The following is a 14,707-nucleotide window of genomic DNA, read 5'->3' on the forward strand; positions in this document are numbered from 1 at the left end:
CTAGCCAGGAGGTGGAGAATGTGGCAAGAGTTTGTGTAAGATAAAATGATGTATTTCATAGATACAGTAAAAAGCAGATGGAGTTAAAGGGCAGCGGTGGAAAGATGTCTTTTGTTCACTTATTGAACTCATTATTTGAGGCCTTAGCACATGCTAGGAGCATACAAAGATGAAATAAAGCTGCCCTTAATTATCTACCATTTAAAGGAGACATGTAAACAGTTAAATTCAGAGTTGGTGACTCTTTGAACCTAAAGAAAAGAAATAGATGAAACTGATGCTTGAAGAGAGTCAGGGGAGAGACTAGCAAATGAGGGTGAGACTCTTCAGAGCTCAGTGTTCTCATCAGAGTTGCTTCCTGGAGGCGTAAGTTCCAAGCATTTATCAAACATACCATAGAAGCTAGGAAAACTGCTTCTCATCATCTCAAATGATTTCATTGTTGATTTGAGTTTGTGTTGTGTCCTTAGGGTGGTGTACCATGGCCGATTTTGCCCAGGGAAGTTTTTCGGTAGCAGATTATGCCTTGTTAGAAGATTGCCCTTACATGGACGATTGTGTCTTTGCCCCTGAGTTTATGTCCAGTGATTATGTTCGTGTAACTCAGCTTTACTGTGATGGAGTGGTAAGTATATTTCTTAACTCTTTTTTTCTTGGCCTTATTGCACCACATGCCAGATCTTAGTTCCCCGACCAGGGATTGAACACATGACCTCTGCATTGGATGTACAGTCTAACCACTGGACTGTCAGGGAAGTTCCCTTAACTTTTTGTTTTAAATATGATGTCTTCTTAAAGTTTTTTTTTTAATTAAGATACAATTGACATGATATTAGTTTCAGATGTACAACATAATGATTCAACATATGTATGTATTGTGAGATCAACACAGTAAGTCCAGTTAACGTCCCATCACGACAACATAGTTACACATTTTTCTCCTTCTTGTGAGAACCTTAAATATTTCATGTGCTACTTGAAATTTTACAGGGAGGTATGTATAGTTTCTACAGAGGTCATTTCAGACCAGAGAGTAGGCAGTGCCTCATCAGGGGGCCTGTGCAGTGCTGCTGAAAGCTTGTTTTCTGCCTGGAGGTGAGCAGGGCTCTCAGGGGAGACCCATAGAAACAGACTGGGGGAAACCCTGTGAAAAAAGGCTGAAAGACACATTGGTTGAAGATGTGTTCAAAGTGTGTAAGTAAATGTCCCGAAAGTTTTTAGTTTAGTACTGATTACCCTTACGTCAAGAACTGGGGGCTTCCCTGGTGGTCCAGTGGTTAAGAGTCCACTTGCCAGTGCAGGGGACATGGGTTTAATCCCTGTTCCAGGGAGATCTCACCTGCTGTGGGGCAGCTAAGCCCGCTTGCTGCAGCTACCGAAGCCTGGGCACCCTAGAGTTTGTGCTCTGCCAGAGGAGCCACTGAGAAGAAAAACCCGTGCACCACAGCTCGAGAAAAGCGTGCGTGCAGCCGAGGAGACCCAGTGCAACCAAAGTAAATAAGTAAAGTTGAAAGAAATCGAGAACCGCACTCTGCATTTTACCAGATGCAAATCAAAAGAATTCTTTTCCTTTTTAGGGTAGACAGTATAAAGATTATACCCAAACTGAGGGAAACTTAGGTGAGTACATTGATATTTTAATTTTGTTGAAACAACTTCTACAGGATGTTCATGCATTCACATCAACATAATAGACTTATGTATCTTTAAGAGAATTTATTCTTTGCCGTTCTTTTCCACTAGAAATTAAATAATCCTTTGTTAAATCATTTTAGCTAACATTTAGATATTCTTAACATCCGACAGATTCAGATATTTTATCCATTCATATCTTACCTTTCCATATATCCATTTTTGTCTTTTCCCTTAACAGTGTTGATTCATTCCAAAACAAGGCACAAAATATTAATTTAGAACTTTTTTTTTATTAAGAATTCGACATCTGCACTATGTGGTGTAGTAAACCTGTTTCTGTCCTGCAAGATTACTGTGATGCCATTAAAGTCCACATCTTCTGGCCACTTCTGTTTCAACGTCAGCAGAGCTCCATAATAACACGGATGCACTCCTGTGTAAGGACCAGGTGAGTTACTGTCTGTTAAACCATTCTGTATGAACAATGGTAAGCATGTTGCCTTACCACTGAGGGATGCCAAGTACAATGGAAGGCTTATGTCTCCTTCTTATATACTGTTCAACTCTACTTTTGTTTAATAGAGTGGAAAAAGTTAATATTAGGATTTGGATACTAATGAGTAATCTTGGTGACTTAATGAAATTGAAGAGCATTAGATTAAGGAAGAAATAATATACTTGTTTATAAATACCAGCATTATAATACAGAAGAAAGAAGAAGGTATAATATTTTGTCTGCTTAATAAATAGCTTGTTATTACCTGGAGGAAAGAAACAATTTTTATTACAGTAGTTTAAATTGAGGTATAACATAGTCAGTCGAATGTAAAGTTTAATGAATTTTTATATATGAAAACATAATCTTTTAAAAAATAAATTTGTCTTTAAGCGGTTCTCATGCTTGTGAGATAAGTTTGAAGAAATTACAGCAGCTTGAGCTGATGGAAGATATTGTGGATTTGGCAAAGAAAGTTGTGGTAAGTGATAGAATGTATATCCCACCCTCCCTATTTCAAGAATATAAATATTTATATGGTATCAGGCCCATGCTACTAATTTATAGTGGCTAACAGGAATGGTTTTAGTTTTGTTTAACCTGAGCTTACTTTGCCAACAAAGGTCCCTATAGTCAAAGCTATAGTTTTTCCAATAGTCATGTATGGATGTCCCAGATTTGGACCATAAAGAAAGCTGAGTGCTGAAGAATTCATGCTTTTGAACTGTGGTGTTGGAGAAGACTCTTGCTAGTCCCTTTGGACTGCAAGGAGATCCAACCAGTCCATCCTAAAGGAAATCAATCCTGAATATTCATTGGAAGGACTGATGCTGAAGCTCTGGTATTTGGCCACCTGATGCAAAGAACTGACTCATTGGAAAAGACCCTGATGCTAGGAAGGATTGAGGGCAAGAAGAGAAGGGGACAAAAGAGGGTGAGATGGTTGGATGGTATCACTCATTCAATGGACATGAGTCTGAACAAACTCCGGGAGATAGCGAAGGACAGGGAGTCCTGGCGAGAGGCACTTCATGAAGGTTGCAAAGAGTCGGACACGACTGAGCTACTAAGCACAGCACAGCACAGTGCAACCTGAGCCTGTTCTGGTATGCGTGAGTTCATGCTGTGTATTTCAGAGGTCAGGTAGATGGCTGTTTTCATGGTTCTGACGTGACATGATGAGAACCAGGCTGGCTCCATTTCTTTAAGGAGTAGAAATTAGAATTTGTCACGAATGAAAGTGTGCTCCTGGTTCACAGAAACCTTTGTCACAGGTTCTGAAAGTGACAGGTTCTTTCTTGTAACATAAAATCATGTCATTTTCACCACCACCACCACAAATATTTTTTCTTTGGAATAAACTATATCTTGTCAGATTTGAGGAGTTATCTGTGTACTACACTGAAAGGTTGTTTTTTTTTTTTTCCTTGAAAGCCATTAATAACTTTTCTTATTTCATTTGGCTATGGGGCCAAGTGTTTTTCTTGCAAATTCTGATTGCAAACTTAAATTTAGAAAGGGCATTCTGATATTTATTTCCTATAGATAATCCTTTGCAATAATTTATATAAGCCATGAATTTTATAAAAAGATTTTTAGGTGTAATAAACTTTAAAATCAGTATATCTAAAAGTTATACTAAATCATTTTATTATTAGAACCCTACGTAAGACTGTTTTTTACTTGACTCAGGGTCCTTAGGAGGTCAGTTGGGCATGATACTGCTCTGGGAAGTGGACTACTATGTACATATGGTGGGTTTTAGTTGTTCAGTTGTGTCCAACTCTTTGCAACCCCATGGACTGTAGCCCACCAGGCTCCTCCGTCCATGGGATTTCCCAGGCAAGAATATTGGAGTGGGTTGCCATTTCCTTCTCCAGGGGATCTGCCTGACTCAGGGATCTCCTGCTTGACAGGCAGATTCTCTACTACTGAGCCACCTCGAAAGCCCTGTACATACAGTAGTATTCCTAAAATGTAGAATTTTTTTTATTCACTAGAAGATTAAAGTATAACTGGCCAAATAAAAAAATGTTTTTTCTGTTTTGCAGAATGATACATTCTTTATCGGAGGCTTATTGAGAATTGGCTATAAAATAGAGAATGTAAGTTTCAACATGAGAATCCAGCACTGTGAATAAGTGGCAGTTATTCATATGTAGCATTTAGTTGTATGGATTTCTATATTTTGCCTGAGCAATCTCCTTATTTGGGTGGTTTGTATCATTTTCATTTTTTCCCCCATAGCTTTTTTTTTTTTTTTGGCAATTTGATTGTTTTTTCTCTTTTATTTATCTGGCATATATTCTCTCCCAAATGAAATTACTAGGTCCCTGGTGTGGACATTTTTCGGTATACGATTACTGGATAGTCTCATTTTGTGGGATCTTGGTTGCTCAGCCAGAGATTGAACCTGGGCCCTCAGCAGTGAGGCTGCAGAGTCCTGACCACTGGACTGCCAGGGAATTTCTGACAGATACATGTTTGCCTTAAGCCTGACACCAGCATTGATAACTCCACTATTTCTGAAGTCTTTTCAGACATTGGAAGTATGATAACATTTCTATGAACCCTTGACTCTTGATGAAGGTCGTTGCACTGAGCGCTCATTTGTCCAGCCGTGCACTCCTCTTGTTGTGTATATGCTTATTCTTCTCTCTGCCACAGACCATTTAAAATACATAGTACCTTTTGTTAACCTTAATCTGTACCTTTAATTTTGAGTTAAGGATGGAAGTCCTAGTGTAGATGAGACCTGAGAACCCTCGTTCACCTGTTATCGGACTCTCCTGCTCCCCAGGGCAGCCTCTGGCCAGGTTGTAGACCTCAGCTTCCTGTCTGTAATCACTGCAGCAGCGTTTTGAGCTCTGAGGGTGGCCTGAGGTTCCCTGAAGATGTAACATGTGTGAGTCTATGGTCTCTGTTAACTTGTGCGCTGGGTCTAGCTATTGTAGGTTGCATACCAGAGTAATGAAAATACAAAGTTTTCCAAGTTTTTATTAAGAATCTGAAATGCCATATAAGAGAAATTTATAATGCCACATGTAAACTTATAGTTAATTAATACATAAATCACATTTTCACCCCTCTTTTTGAAACAGAAAATCTTGGCAATGGAAGAAGCTTTGAATTGGGTGAAATCCACAGGCGATGTAACAATTTTATCTAAATTAGGAGCAGTTGACAATTGTTGGCGTATGTTAAGTATTTTCTTTACTGAATGTAAGTATAAATGCTTTAAATTGTTACTTGACTTAGTTTTATAAAGGTATTATTTTGGAAAGTAGAGTGCATGGCTGTGTGATTTCGGTGTTTATCTTAGGATTTTTAAATATGTTTTTTCTCTTGTGCATAAGAGAAAAGACTGAATAAGAGAACTTTAACTCTGTAGTTAATTTGATTCTGTATTTCCTGTATTGATGATTTGTGTGACTATATATTTTTTAAACATCCTACCAAATGGATGCTATGAGTTCTTATATATAATACCCAAAGAAAGACTCCACACTGGGGTTCATGTATTTTCATTTATAAGAGAAATAGGTAACTGAGCTAAGACCATAATTTTCATTTTTCTGATAAATCTGTTACTTTTATGTATGATAAAACTGCCTTATATATTTTTTACCTTGTGAAATATTTTTCTCTAAAGCATTTGAATGTTAGCAGTGTTTTTATAGGGATCTTGAAACAGGAAGTGTTTGACTCTTTAGTTGATGGTGACTGATTATTTGCCATTTCCACTGAGTAGAGGGCATACTTTGTACTCTTGACCTGGGTGTTAGGAATTAAGTTTAAATATGAAGACAGGTTTTCCTGATATTTATTAGATGCTGGGCTGTATTACATGAGTAGAGATGGTTCTCTTTGTTGTTTTGGAAGCCTTTAATTAAAGGCTAGATTTTATGGTGAAATTAGACGACCAGTATCATGTACTGGGCGTCTGTGTGGACTTGTTTCTGACTCTTTCTGTGGTCTCTGTTCTTTATAATAACCCTGCAAGGTAGCTGCTGTGATCCTATTTTAGAAATGAGTAAACTTTGAGAGGTTAAATGGTACTGCTTTTGTCTGTTAATTAGTAGAACCTAGATAAGAAGTTAGGTCTCTCTGATCCCAAAGTTCAGGTTTTTGTTCTATAATCTTACTCTGTCCCCATCATCTTCTGAAATTTTTCAGTGTTAAGTTTTACGTACTACTTTTGCTTTGGAAATGAACATATTTGGCTGGAGGCATAATTATAGTTTTGTTGCAATAAAATTATTATTTACCACTTATTAATAAAATCTTGTTTATGGAACAGCTTAAAATATAGAAAAGGAGGTCTTGTAAACTTTTAACATAAATGTTAGTTATTACTTGCTGCATTTGAATTAGTTTATTACATTTTTATGAGAACGTTTCAAAAAATGTCTGATTTTGACTTGAGAGTTATAATGTTGAAATAAGACATTAAAAAAATTTTTTTATACTAAATACATTTTAGAAAGTAGTTTCCCAGGCTTTTGTTTTCAGAAATTTTAGTTGAACTTTGTGCTGGGTACACTGTAGCTCAGTGTTATTAAATTGACTTGAGTAATTATGAGGCCTGTTTGGAATGTGTTACGACAGAGCACTGTTAACTGCAGTTAGAACTAGAGTAATAATAAGCTGGAAATAAGACCAATTAGATTCATGGCAAGCAATGAATTGAATGTTTTCTGAAACAGTTTATCAGTTGTTTAACTTTACAGACTCACCTACCTAGCCTAAGAGTAAGAACATTAACAATACCATTTACTTTAATAAATTTTTTCTCACTCTCTCCTAAAAATAACATTTAGACAAGTATCACATAACTAAAATTGTAACAGAAAACTGCAGTTTGCTTGAAGAATTTAAAACTCAAAGTTGTGCGGAGTGTCTAGAGGTGAGAATAAATATTTATTTGTAAGTATATTTTGAGATTTACTTGTTAGAACTTTTATTAATATTCAGGGGAAGGTTCAGTATTGGCTCAGATGGTAAAGAATCCGCCTGCGATATGGAAGACGTGGGTTCGATCCCTGGGTTGGGAAGATCCCCTGGAGGAGGGCATGGCAAGTCCAGTATTCTTGTCTGGAGAATCCCATGGTCAGAGGAGCCTGGCAGGCTACAGTCCACAGAGTCGCGAAGAGTCGGACACGACTGAGCAACTAAGCACACAGCACATCTGAATATAAGAAGAACTCTTATAGAATTTGATAACATATTCGAGAGAAATTTTTAATAAATTTTGATTGGAATTGGTTTTGGAAAAGGAAGACATCTTGATCAGAATTTTAAAATTTTTAAAATTTTAATTTGCTTATTTTAGGCTGCATGGGTTGCTGCGTGGGCTTTCTATGGTTGTGGCGAGCAGGCTTCTCATTGCACATCACAGGCTTCAGTGCCTGTCTAAGGCAAACAGAGGGTGTGCAGGTTTCAGTAGATGCAGTGGGTGGACTTCTGTAGTTGTGGTTCATGGGCTCTGGAGCGCAGGCTCACCCGTTGTGGCACATGGACTTGGTTGCCCCTAGGCACACGGGATCTTCCCAGACCAGGAACTAACCAGGGTCCCCTGCATTGGGAGGCGGATTCCCAACCTCTGGACAACCAGAGAAGTCCCAGAATTTTATGTTAAAGGTTTAAATTGAAGCTTGATTTTTTAAAATTTAATTTAAAAGGCTTTTAATTAATTGAAAGAGCATGATTTTCTTTGGGACCAGCTTTATTGACATGTAATTCGTATGTCATACAGTTTAATCAGAGAAAATAAGATTTTAAAAACTAAATTTTTAGAAAAGGGTTTCGGAAATTGTTTTTCTATTCATGATATAATCCAGTAAATAATTGTTTATTTTGAAAATTTGAATGTTTCTGTTGAACTTTTAGTTACAGCTATAGCATATTTGATTTCATGCGCTTTTTTTTTTGCGTTTTGTGTTTATTTCATCTTTGCAAACTTTGTCACCTCATTTTTTGAGGGGCAATTAGTCTAATCAACATTTCCTATATGTTATTGATGTATATATTTTTTAAGCTCTCACGTTTATTGAATGGTATCACATTTTCTAGCCTAAAATTAAAATTCTGCCTTGAATCTACTTTTTTTTCCTGCTATGCAGGCATAATGTATATTTAAAAGTGGACCTGCCAAATATGGTACACAGGGAATTAATTGTTCATATTATTCATAATGTAGTGGTTTTGTTTGCTTTTTAATATTCCTTTTAACAAAGTTAGCCCTGAGTCATTAGAGACAGGCTTCTTTAAATGTGTATGCCAAAATATTGGGTATTGAATTCTCATTTTCTACATAAGTAATACCCCAGATTATTTTTGACTTCTAAGATAAAAACCCAGAGCCATTTTCCCTAGGTTTTTGGGTTCCTGATTCTTTTTGAATGTAATTGATGAATCTTCTTTTACTTTGATTTCTCAGCAAGGAGAACTAATGAAAATGAAAGGAAATGAAGAGTTTTCCAAAGAAAGATATGATATAGCTATTATCTATTACTCCAGAGCCATTGAATGTAGGTAAGAGCAAAATGGAATATTGAGACCCTTTCTATGTGGCAGATCACGTTAGAGTGCTAGTCAGTATGAAAGAAACACAAGATGAGGAACTGGAAAGTATCTTCAGTTTGCTATGCAGAATGTTTTCTCACCCGTAGGTATAAGAAACATGAGGTGAACTGAATAGATGAACTTAAGTTATATAACTTAAGCCTGTTAGGCAAAATTTTGAATTTGCTTCTATCCTGCCCCAGTTTGTTCCCAAGCTTTCCAGTACAGTTCAGTTCAGTTGCTCAGTCGTGTCCGACTCTTTGCAACCCCATGAATCGGAGCACGCCAGGCCTCCCTGTTTATCACCAACTCCTGGAGTTCACTCAGACTCACATCCATCGAGTCCGTGATGCCATCCAGCCATCTCATCCTCGGTCGTCCCCTTCTCCTCCTGCCCCCAATCCCTCCCAGCATCAGAGTCTTTTCCAATGAGTCAACTCTTCGCATGAGGTGGCCAAAGTACTGGAGTTTCAGCTTTAGCATCATTCCTTCCAAAGAAATCCCAGGGCTGATCTCCTTCAGAATGGACTGGTTGGATCTCCTTGCAGTCCAAGGGACTCTCAAGAGTCTTCTCCAACACCACAGTTCAAACGCATGAATTCTTCAGCGCTCAGCCTTCTTCACAGTCCAACTCTCACATCCATACATGACCACAGGAAAAACCATAGCCTTGACTAGATGGACCTTAGTCAGCAAAGTAATGTCTCTGCTTTTGAATATACTATCTAGGTTGGTCATAACTTTTCTTCCAAGGAGCAAGCGTCTTTTAATTTCATGGCTGCAGTCACCATCTACAGTGATTTTGGAGCCCCCCAAAAATAAAGTCTGATACTGTTTCCACTGTTTCCCCATTTATTTCCCATGAAGTGATGGGACCCGACGCCATGATCTTCGTTTTCTGAATGTTGAGCTTTAAGCCAACTTTTTCACTCTCCTCTTTCACTTTCATCAAGAGGCTTTGTAGTTCCTCTTCACTTTCTGCCATAAGGGTGGTGTCATCTGCATATCTGAGGTTAATTGATATTTCTCTCAGCAATCTTGATTCCAGCTTGTGTTTCTTCCAGTCCAGCGTTTCTCATGATGTACTCTGCATAGAAGTTAAATAAGCAGGGTGACAATATACAGCCTTGACGTACTCCTTTCCCTATTTGGAACCAGTCTGGTGTTCCATGTCCAGTTCTAACTGTTGCTTCCTGACCTGTATACAGGTTTCTCAAGAGGCAGGTTAGGTGGTCTGGTATTCCCATCTCTTGAAGAATTTTCCACAGTTTCTTGTGATCCACACAGTCAAAGGCTTTGGCATAGTCAATAAAGCAGAAATAGATGTTTTTCTGGAACTCTCTTGCATGATCCAGCGGATGTTGGCAATTTGACCTCTGGTTCCTCTGCCTTTTCTAAAACCAGCTTGAACATCAGGGAGTTTACGGTTCATGTATTGGTGAAGCCTGGCTTGGAGAATTTTGAGCATTATTTTACTAGCATGTGAGATGAGTGCAGTAGTTTGAGCATTCTTTTGCATTGCCTTTCTTTGAAATTGGAATGAAAACGGACCTTTTCCAGTCCTGTGGCCACTGCTGAGTTTTCCAAATTTGCTGGCATATTGAGTGCAGCACTTTCACAGCATCATCTTTCAGGATTTGAAACAGCTCAACTGGAATTCCATCACCTCCACTAGCTTTGTTCGTAGTGATGCTTTCTAAGGCCCACTTGACTTCACATTCCAAGATGTCTGGCTCTAGATTAGTGATCACATCATCATGATTATCTGGGTCGTGAAGATCTTTTTTTTACAGTTCTTCCGTGTATTCTTGCCACCTCTTCTGTCATGTTTTTTCTTGGACTCATTTTCCCTTCTAATAACTTCCAAATTACTGACTGATAAGAAAGAATTAGTTACTAATTCTTTACTAATTAGTTAACTAATTAGTTACTAGACGTCACCCATTCAGGGATTTGTGGTTTCTATGAGAGGACTTTTAAAGGATAAAAGTTGGGATTGTTGAGAGAATACATGTGTTCTACCTTATCGTCTATTTTCCCAGCTGCTAGAATTTTGTAGCATTCTTACACGTGTACCTCACTTGGTTCTTACTGACATCTTTGCTGGGCCACCTAATACTGTAGTAGCCTTAGGAGGATGTGCTGTAGACAGCTGCTTTCTTTCTATATGTACCCATCTCCACAGGGAGTAAGTGAATCTAGGTAGCAAACCACATCTGAAAGGTTGCCTGTCTGTTCTAGGAAGAGGTGGAGATAATATAGGTGGAGTAAGATAAAACCAAATGGGACAAAGCTTGAAGTCACGCTATTTAAATTACTGTTGCAGTTTACAGATGTCCTTTGTCAAGGTTCTGACTTAAATAAAAGTGTTCTGTCCTCTACAGTGACAACATGCTTGTAGTTCGCTAGATTTTTAACGTCTCAGTTGATCCTTTCAGCAGCCCCAACAGTGCAACAGAAAAAGTAGAACTTTTAGACTTCATTTTGAATACAGAGAAGTTGAGTTGATGTGAACAAGCCCCTCAGGAAGTGAAAGAACCAGGACTTAGCCAGTTAGGACTCCAAATCCTATATTCATTTCTGCTCTGCCAAACAGATATGAAGGTTTTGAAAATTTTTTCTTGCCTTATGGCTTCTGTGTTATATTTTGTTTTAAATGTAATATTCTTTACTGATGAAACACTGTTTTTTTTAAAGGCCTGAAAATCACCTGCTTTACGGTAACCGAGCTCTTTGTTTTCTTCGTACTGGACAATTCAGGTCAGTTGCTTAGAGTGCTTAATTACTCAGCTGTTAGGCTAAATACCTATATTTGAGAAATATTTCTGTTTGCAGTTATGCAAGAAAATCCTTCAGTAGTTCTTTGGCAGAAATAGTTAAATAGTTAAAGAGAGCTCTGTAGGCTTTATATATAATAACAGCAATGACAGAAACTGATTTTTTTGAGTGGATAGTATATGCTTGCATTATTTTAAGCACTTCACGTAGGTTATTTAATTCTCAACAACACGTTTAATAGGGCTTCCAGGTGGCTCAGTGGTAAAGAATCCGCCTGCCAGGGCAGGAGATGTGGGTTCAATCCCTGGACTGGAAAGATCCCCTGGAAGAGGAAATGGCAACCCACTCCAGTGTTTTTACCTGGGAAATCCTATGGACAGAGAAGCCTGGCGGGCTACAGTCCATGGGGTTATAGAGAGTCAGACACAACTCAGCGACTTGGTGTATTTAATAGGTAGATAATGTCATTTTCCATATTTTACGTGTGGATAAAGTCATACCATTAGTAATTGTGAAATTTGTTTTACCCTGCTCCACTTTTTTTCAAGCTGTGATGTAGTGATGCCAAGATTCAAACACAGCTCTTACCTGATTATGCATAATCTATGTTTATAACACATAGTATGTTACCTTCTTTTGCTCTTAGCTAATCTGTATCGTTCTAGAAGAATTCTTACTGTATTTGTTTCCTCTGTATTAGTATGAATGAAACTAAGTAAATGTCCTTCATAAGGGAAAGAAAAGTTTAATGATTTAACTATGAGAGTGAAATTTTAATTAATTCTTAGTTCCTCATGTTGAACTGAGCTTGTATTTATTAGCTGAGAAAGATTGTTGACAGTGCCCCCATGATTTTATTGTCTCTCAGCTTATAGTTTTTAGAACTTAAATATTAAGCATGAATGTTGAGCAGTGTAGACTGTTACATTTAACTCTGTCTTACAGGATTGTTTCAGGAATACATCCATTCAGTAGAAAAATACTAAAAACTAGCTATGAAAAAACACGTTAGAGGCTGGGATCCTCAGAATAAAGCTGCGTAGGTATAAGGTCCTGCTTAGTTATTAGTTACAATTCCTATTTGCATCTTGCCTTTCTGTTGCCCGAAATAAAAAGAGGATACCTGGCAAGTTATAGAATTCTCACTATACATGAAGAAAGAGCACACCAGTTTCTCAGGGGAACTGTTTTCCTGATGTTTGGTTCCGGAAGAAATTTCTTTTATGGTTTACGAGTAATATGAACTGAGTGATGGGGTAGAGAACAATCTCAGCAGGATTCCTGTTCAGAGCAAAAGAAACACACCCTGAGAGTGCAGTTTTGGTTTTCGTCAGTAGTTTTTCAAATTAAGGTTCTTATAAGAGCAGAGAGTCTGCTATCAGTTGTTTTTCAGGGAGAGTACTTACATTGGAGTGTGGGAGGTGGGAGTGGGAAGTATGGTGTATTCCAAGTATACAGTTTTCAAAAATAACATTTATGTTTTTCTTTTATTATAAACAGAACACTTTCTCATGGTAGAAAATTTGGAAAATACAAGAGTTTAAAAAGAAGAAAATAAAAAATCACCTCCTCGGAGAATACCGCTGTATTAACGTTATGCAGCTTTTAAATGGCTTAAGCCGTGGATAACCGAGGCTATCTAGTCTAGAGGAATGGATGGGCTTGACACAGTCTTCCATCAGTACCACTGTCCTCAACTGGTTCTGGCAAGAAATGGGCTGCACATGTCATTAGGTTACTGCCTCTGGCTAGGTCCAGACTTGCAGATATCCTGTGCTGTTTGAAGGCCATTCTGTATGCTCTTAAGGTGAATAGGCTGGCTGGCAACTTGAGAAGCCTCTTGTGAAAATCGAGGCACCTGTCTGAAACTTTAGAGTGGGTTGAAGGTCATCCCCTCTGCATAGGGGATCCGTTGGAGCTGAGAGGCAAATGAGCGGTTTCTGCCTTCTTTTGTGAGTGTTGAAGGCTAGACACTCAAGCAGCAGCCTGCTGAAACTCTGCTCTGAAGAAGGTGCATCGAAGCAAAAATATGGAAGCCAGGTAGCCTGGTGAGGTCAAAGTCAAGAGTAGGGTTGTGCATCCATCCTTGTACCTCCCAGCTGACGGTCTAGCTTGGTGGGTCAACTCCATAGCACTTTCCTGTAGAGGCAGGTCAGCAGCATTTCCTTGTTAGGCAATCACCAGTATGTGCTGGATGCTTGTTTAATGTCAGAAGCGTGATGCCTCCCTGGTTTTACTGGTGTTTCCCACCTCATTCACTGTTTACATGACTTGCTTAGTAATGGAGGGATAATGTTTCCTGAACCTGAAATGCACATAACTCCTTATCAAGTGAGTAGATTATATGACTTAAGAAAAGAACACACTGCCAGCGATTCAGACGTGCCCTTGACCCAGGAGGACCCATGCCATTTAGCTGAGTTACCAGGATTGAGAGGTGTTGAAGCCCTCCTCTCTAGGGCTAGTAGATCTGTCATGAGAATCTGGCTGAGCAGCTGATGGTGAAGCATCCAGCCTCCCTGGCACTGTTTTGAGTGCTTTTCCTGTGTTAACTCATAAAACCCTCCCAGCCCTGTGAGATAGGTGCTGCTGGGTCTTTCTAGATGAGGAACCTGAGGCCTGGGCGGTCAAGCAGTGTCCTCAGACACTCACTGGGTGGTGTGAACCCAGGTGGATGCACAGTCTCTACGATTAATCACCAGGCACAGGTGATGATAGGCTCAAATGGCAATGTGAAAGTTGAAAAAAAAGAATGATCTAAATAGTCAATAAACATGATTATCCTTACAGGACATGCAGATTAAAAACTGTGAGTCTCTCTTTCGTACCCATCAGATTGGCAAACATTTTAAAACCTCATAGCACCAAGTGTTTGAGAGGACGTGGAACAAAGGAAACTTTCATACTCGGCTGGAGAAATGTCTAAATCGGTGCAGTCACTGTGGAGAGCTGTGTGGCAAGGTGAAGACGTGTACTCTCCTGCCCACTTCTGGGCTACCCGAGAAGATGTGTGCAAGCCTTCATTAGAGCGTTGTGGTTAAGAGTAAAGAAATGGAAACCACCTAAAAGTCCTTCTATAGGGAATGGATAAAATGAATTATGGTATATTCATACAATGGAATGCTGTGCAGCTGTTAAAATGAATGCAGTGTTGAGTGAAAAAGCAAGTTGCAGAATGATTTGTACGGTATGATGCCATTTATGTGATGTTTTGAAATGTGCAAAATGATATGC

The 14,707-nt window shown here is 38.7% G+C and overlaps 1 protein-coding gene across 9 annotated transcripts in view; it reads left to right on the forward strand.

Moving 5' to 3' along the window:
* The window catches only part of TTC3 (tetratricopeptide repeat domain 3), a 125,438-nt gene that overhangs the window by 12,326 nt on the left and 98,405 nt on the right, over window positions 1-14,707 (forward strand). For 5 of the 9 annotated variants that reach the window (XM_027961621.3, XM_027961634.3, XM_042238417.2 and 2 more), the window contains 9 exons: window positions 471-625; window positions 1,578-1,620; window positions 1,933-2,083; window positions 2,525-2,612; window positions 4,183-4,236; window positions 5,233-5,353; window positions 6,952-7,037; window positions 8,571-8,665; window positions 11,393-11,455. The exons of 2 other annotated variants lie outside the window; for them this stretch is intronic. In XM_027961621.3, the coding sequence (XP_027817422.2) occupies window positions 482-625; window positions 1,578-1,620; window positions 1,933-2,083; window positions 2,525-2,612; window positions 4,183-4,236; window positions 5,233-5,353; window positions 6,952-7,037; window positions 8,571-8,665; window positions 11,393-11,455 (845 nt within the window). In that variant the 5' untranslated portion in view covers window positions 471-481. Of the gene's footprint in view, window positions 1-470; window positions 626-1,577; window positions 1,621-1,932; window positions 2,084-2,524; window positions 2,613-4,182; window positions 4,237-5,232; window positions 5,354-6,951; window positions 7,038-8,570; window positions 8,666-11,392; window positions 11,456-14,457; window positions 14,661-14,707 lie in introns of those variants that run through there. 2 more of the 9 variants (XM_027961639.3, XM_027961647.3) reach the window with 2 other exon arrangements.

Source organism: Ovis aries, chromosome 1, assembly GCF_016772045.2.
Source record: "Ovis aries strain OAR_USU_Benz2616 breed Rambouillet chromosome 1, ARS-UI_Ramb_v3.0, whole genome shotgun sequence".
NCBI classification, from domain to species: Eukaryota; Metazoa; Chordata; class Mammalia; order Artiodactyla; family Bovidae; genus Ovis; species Ovis aries.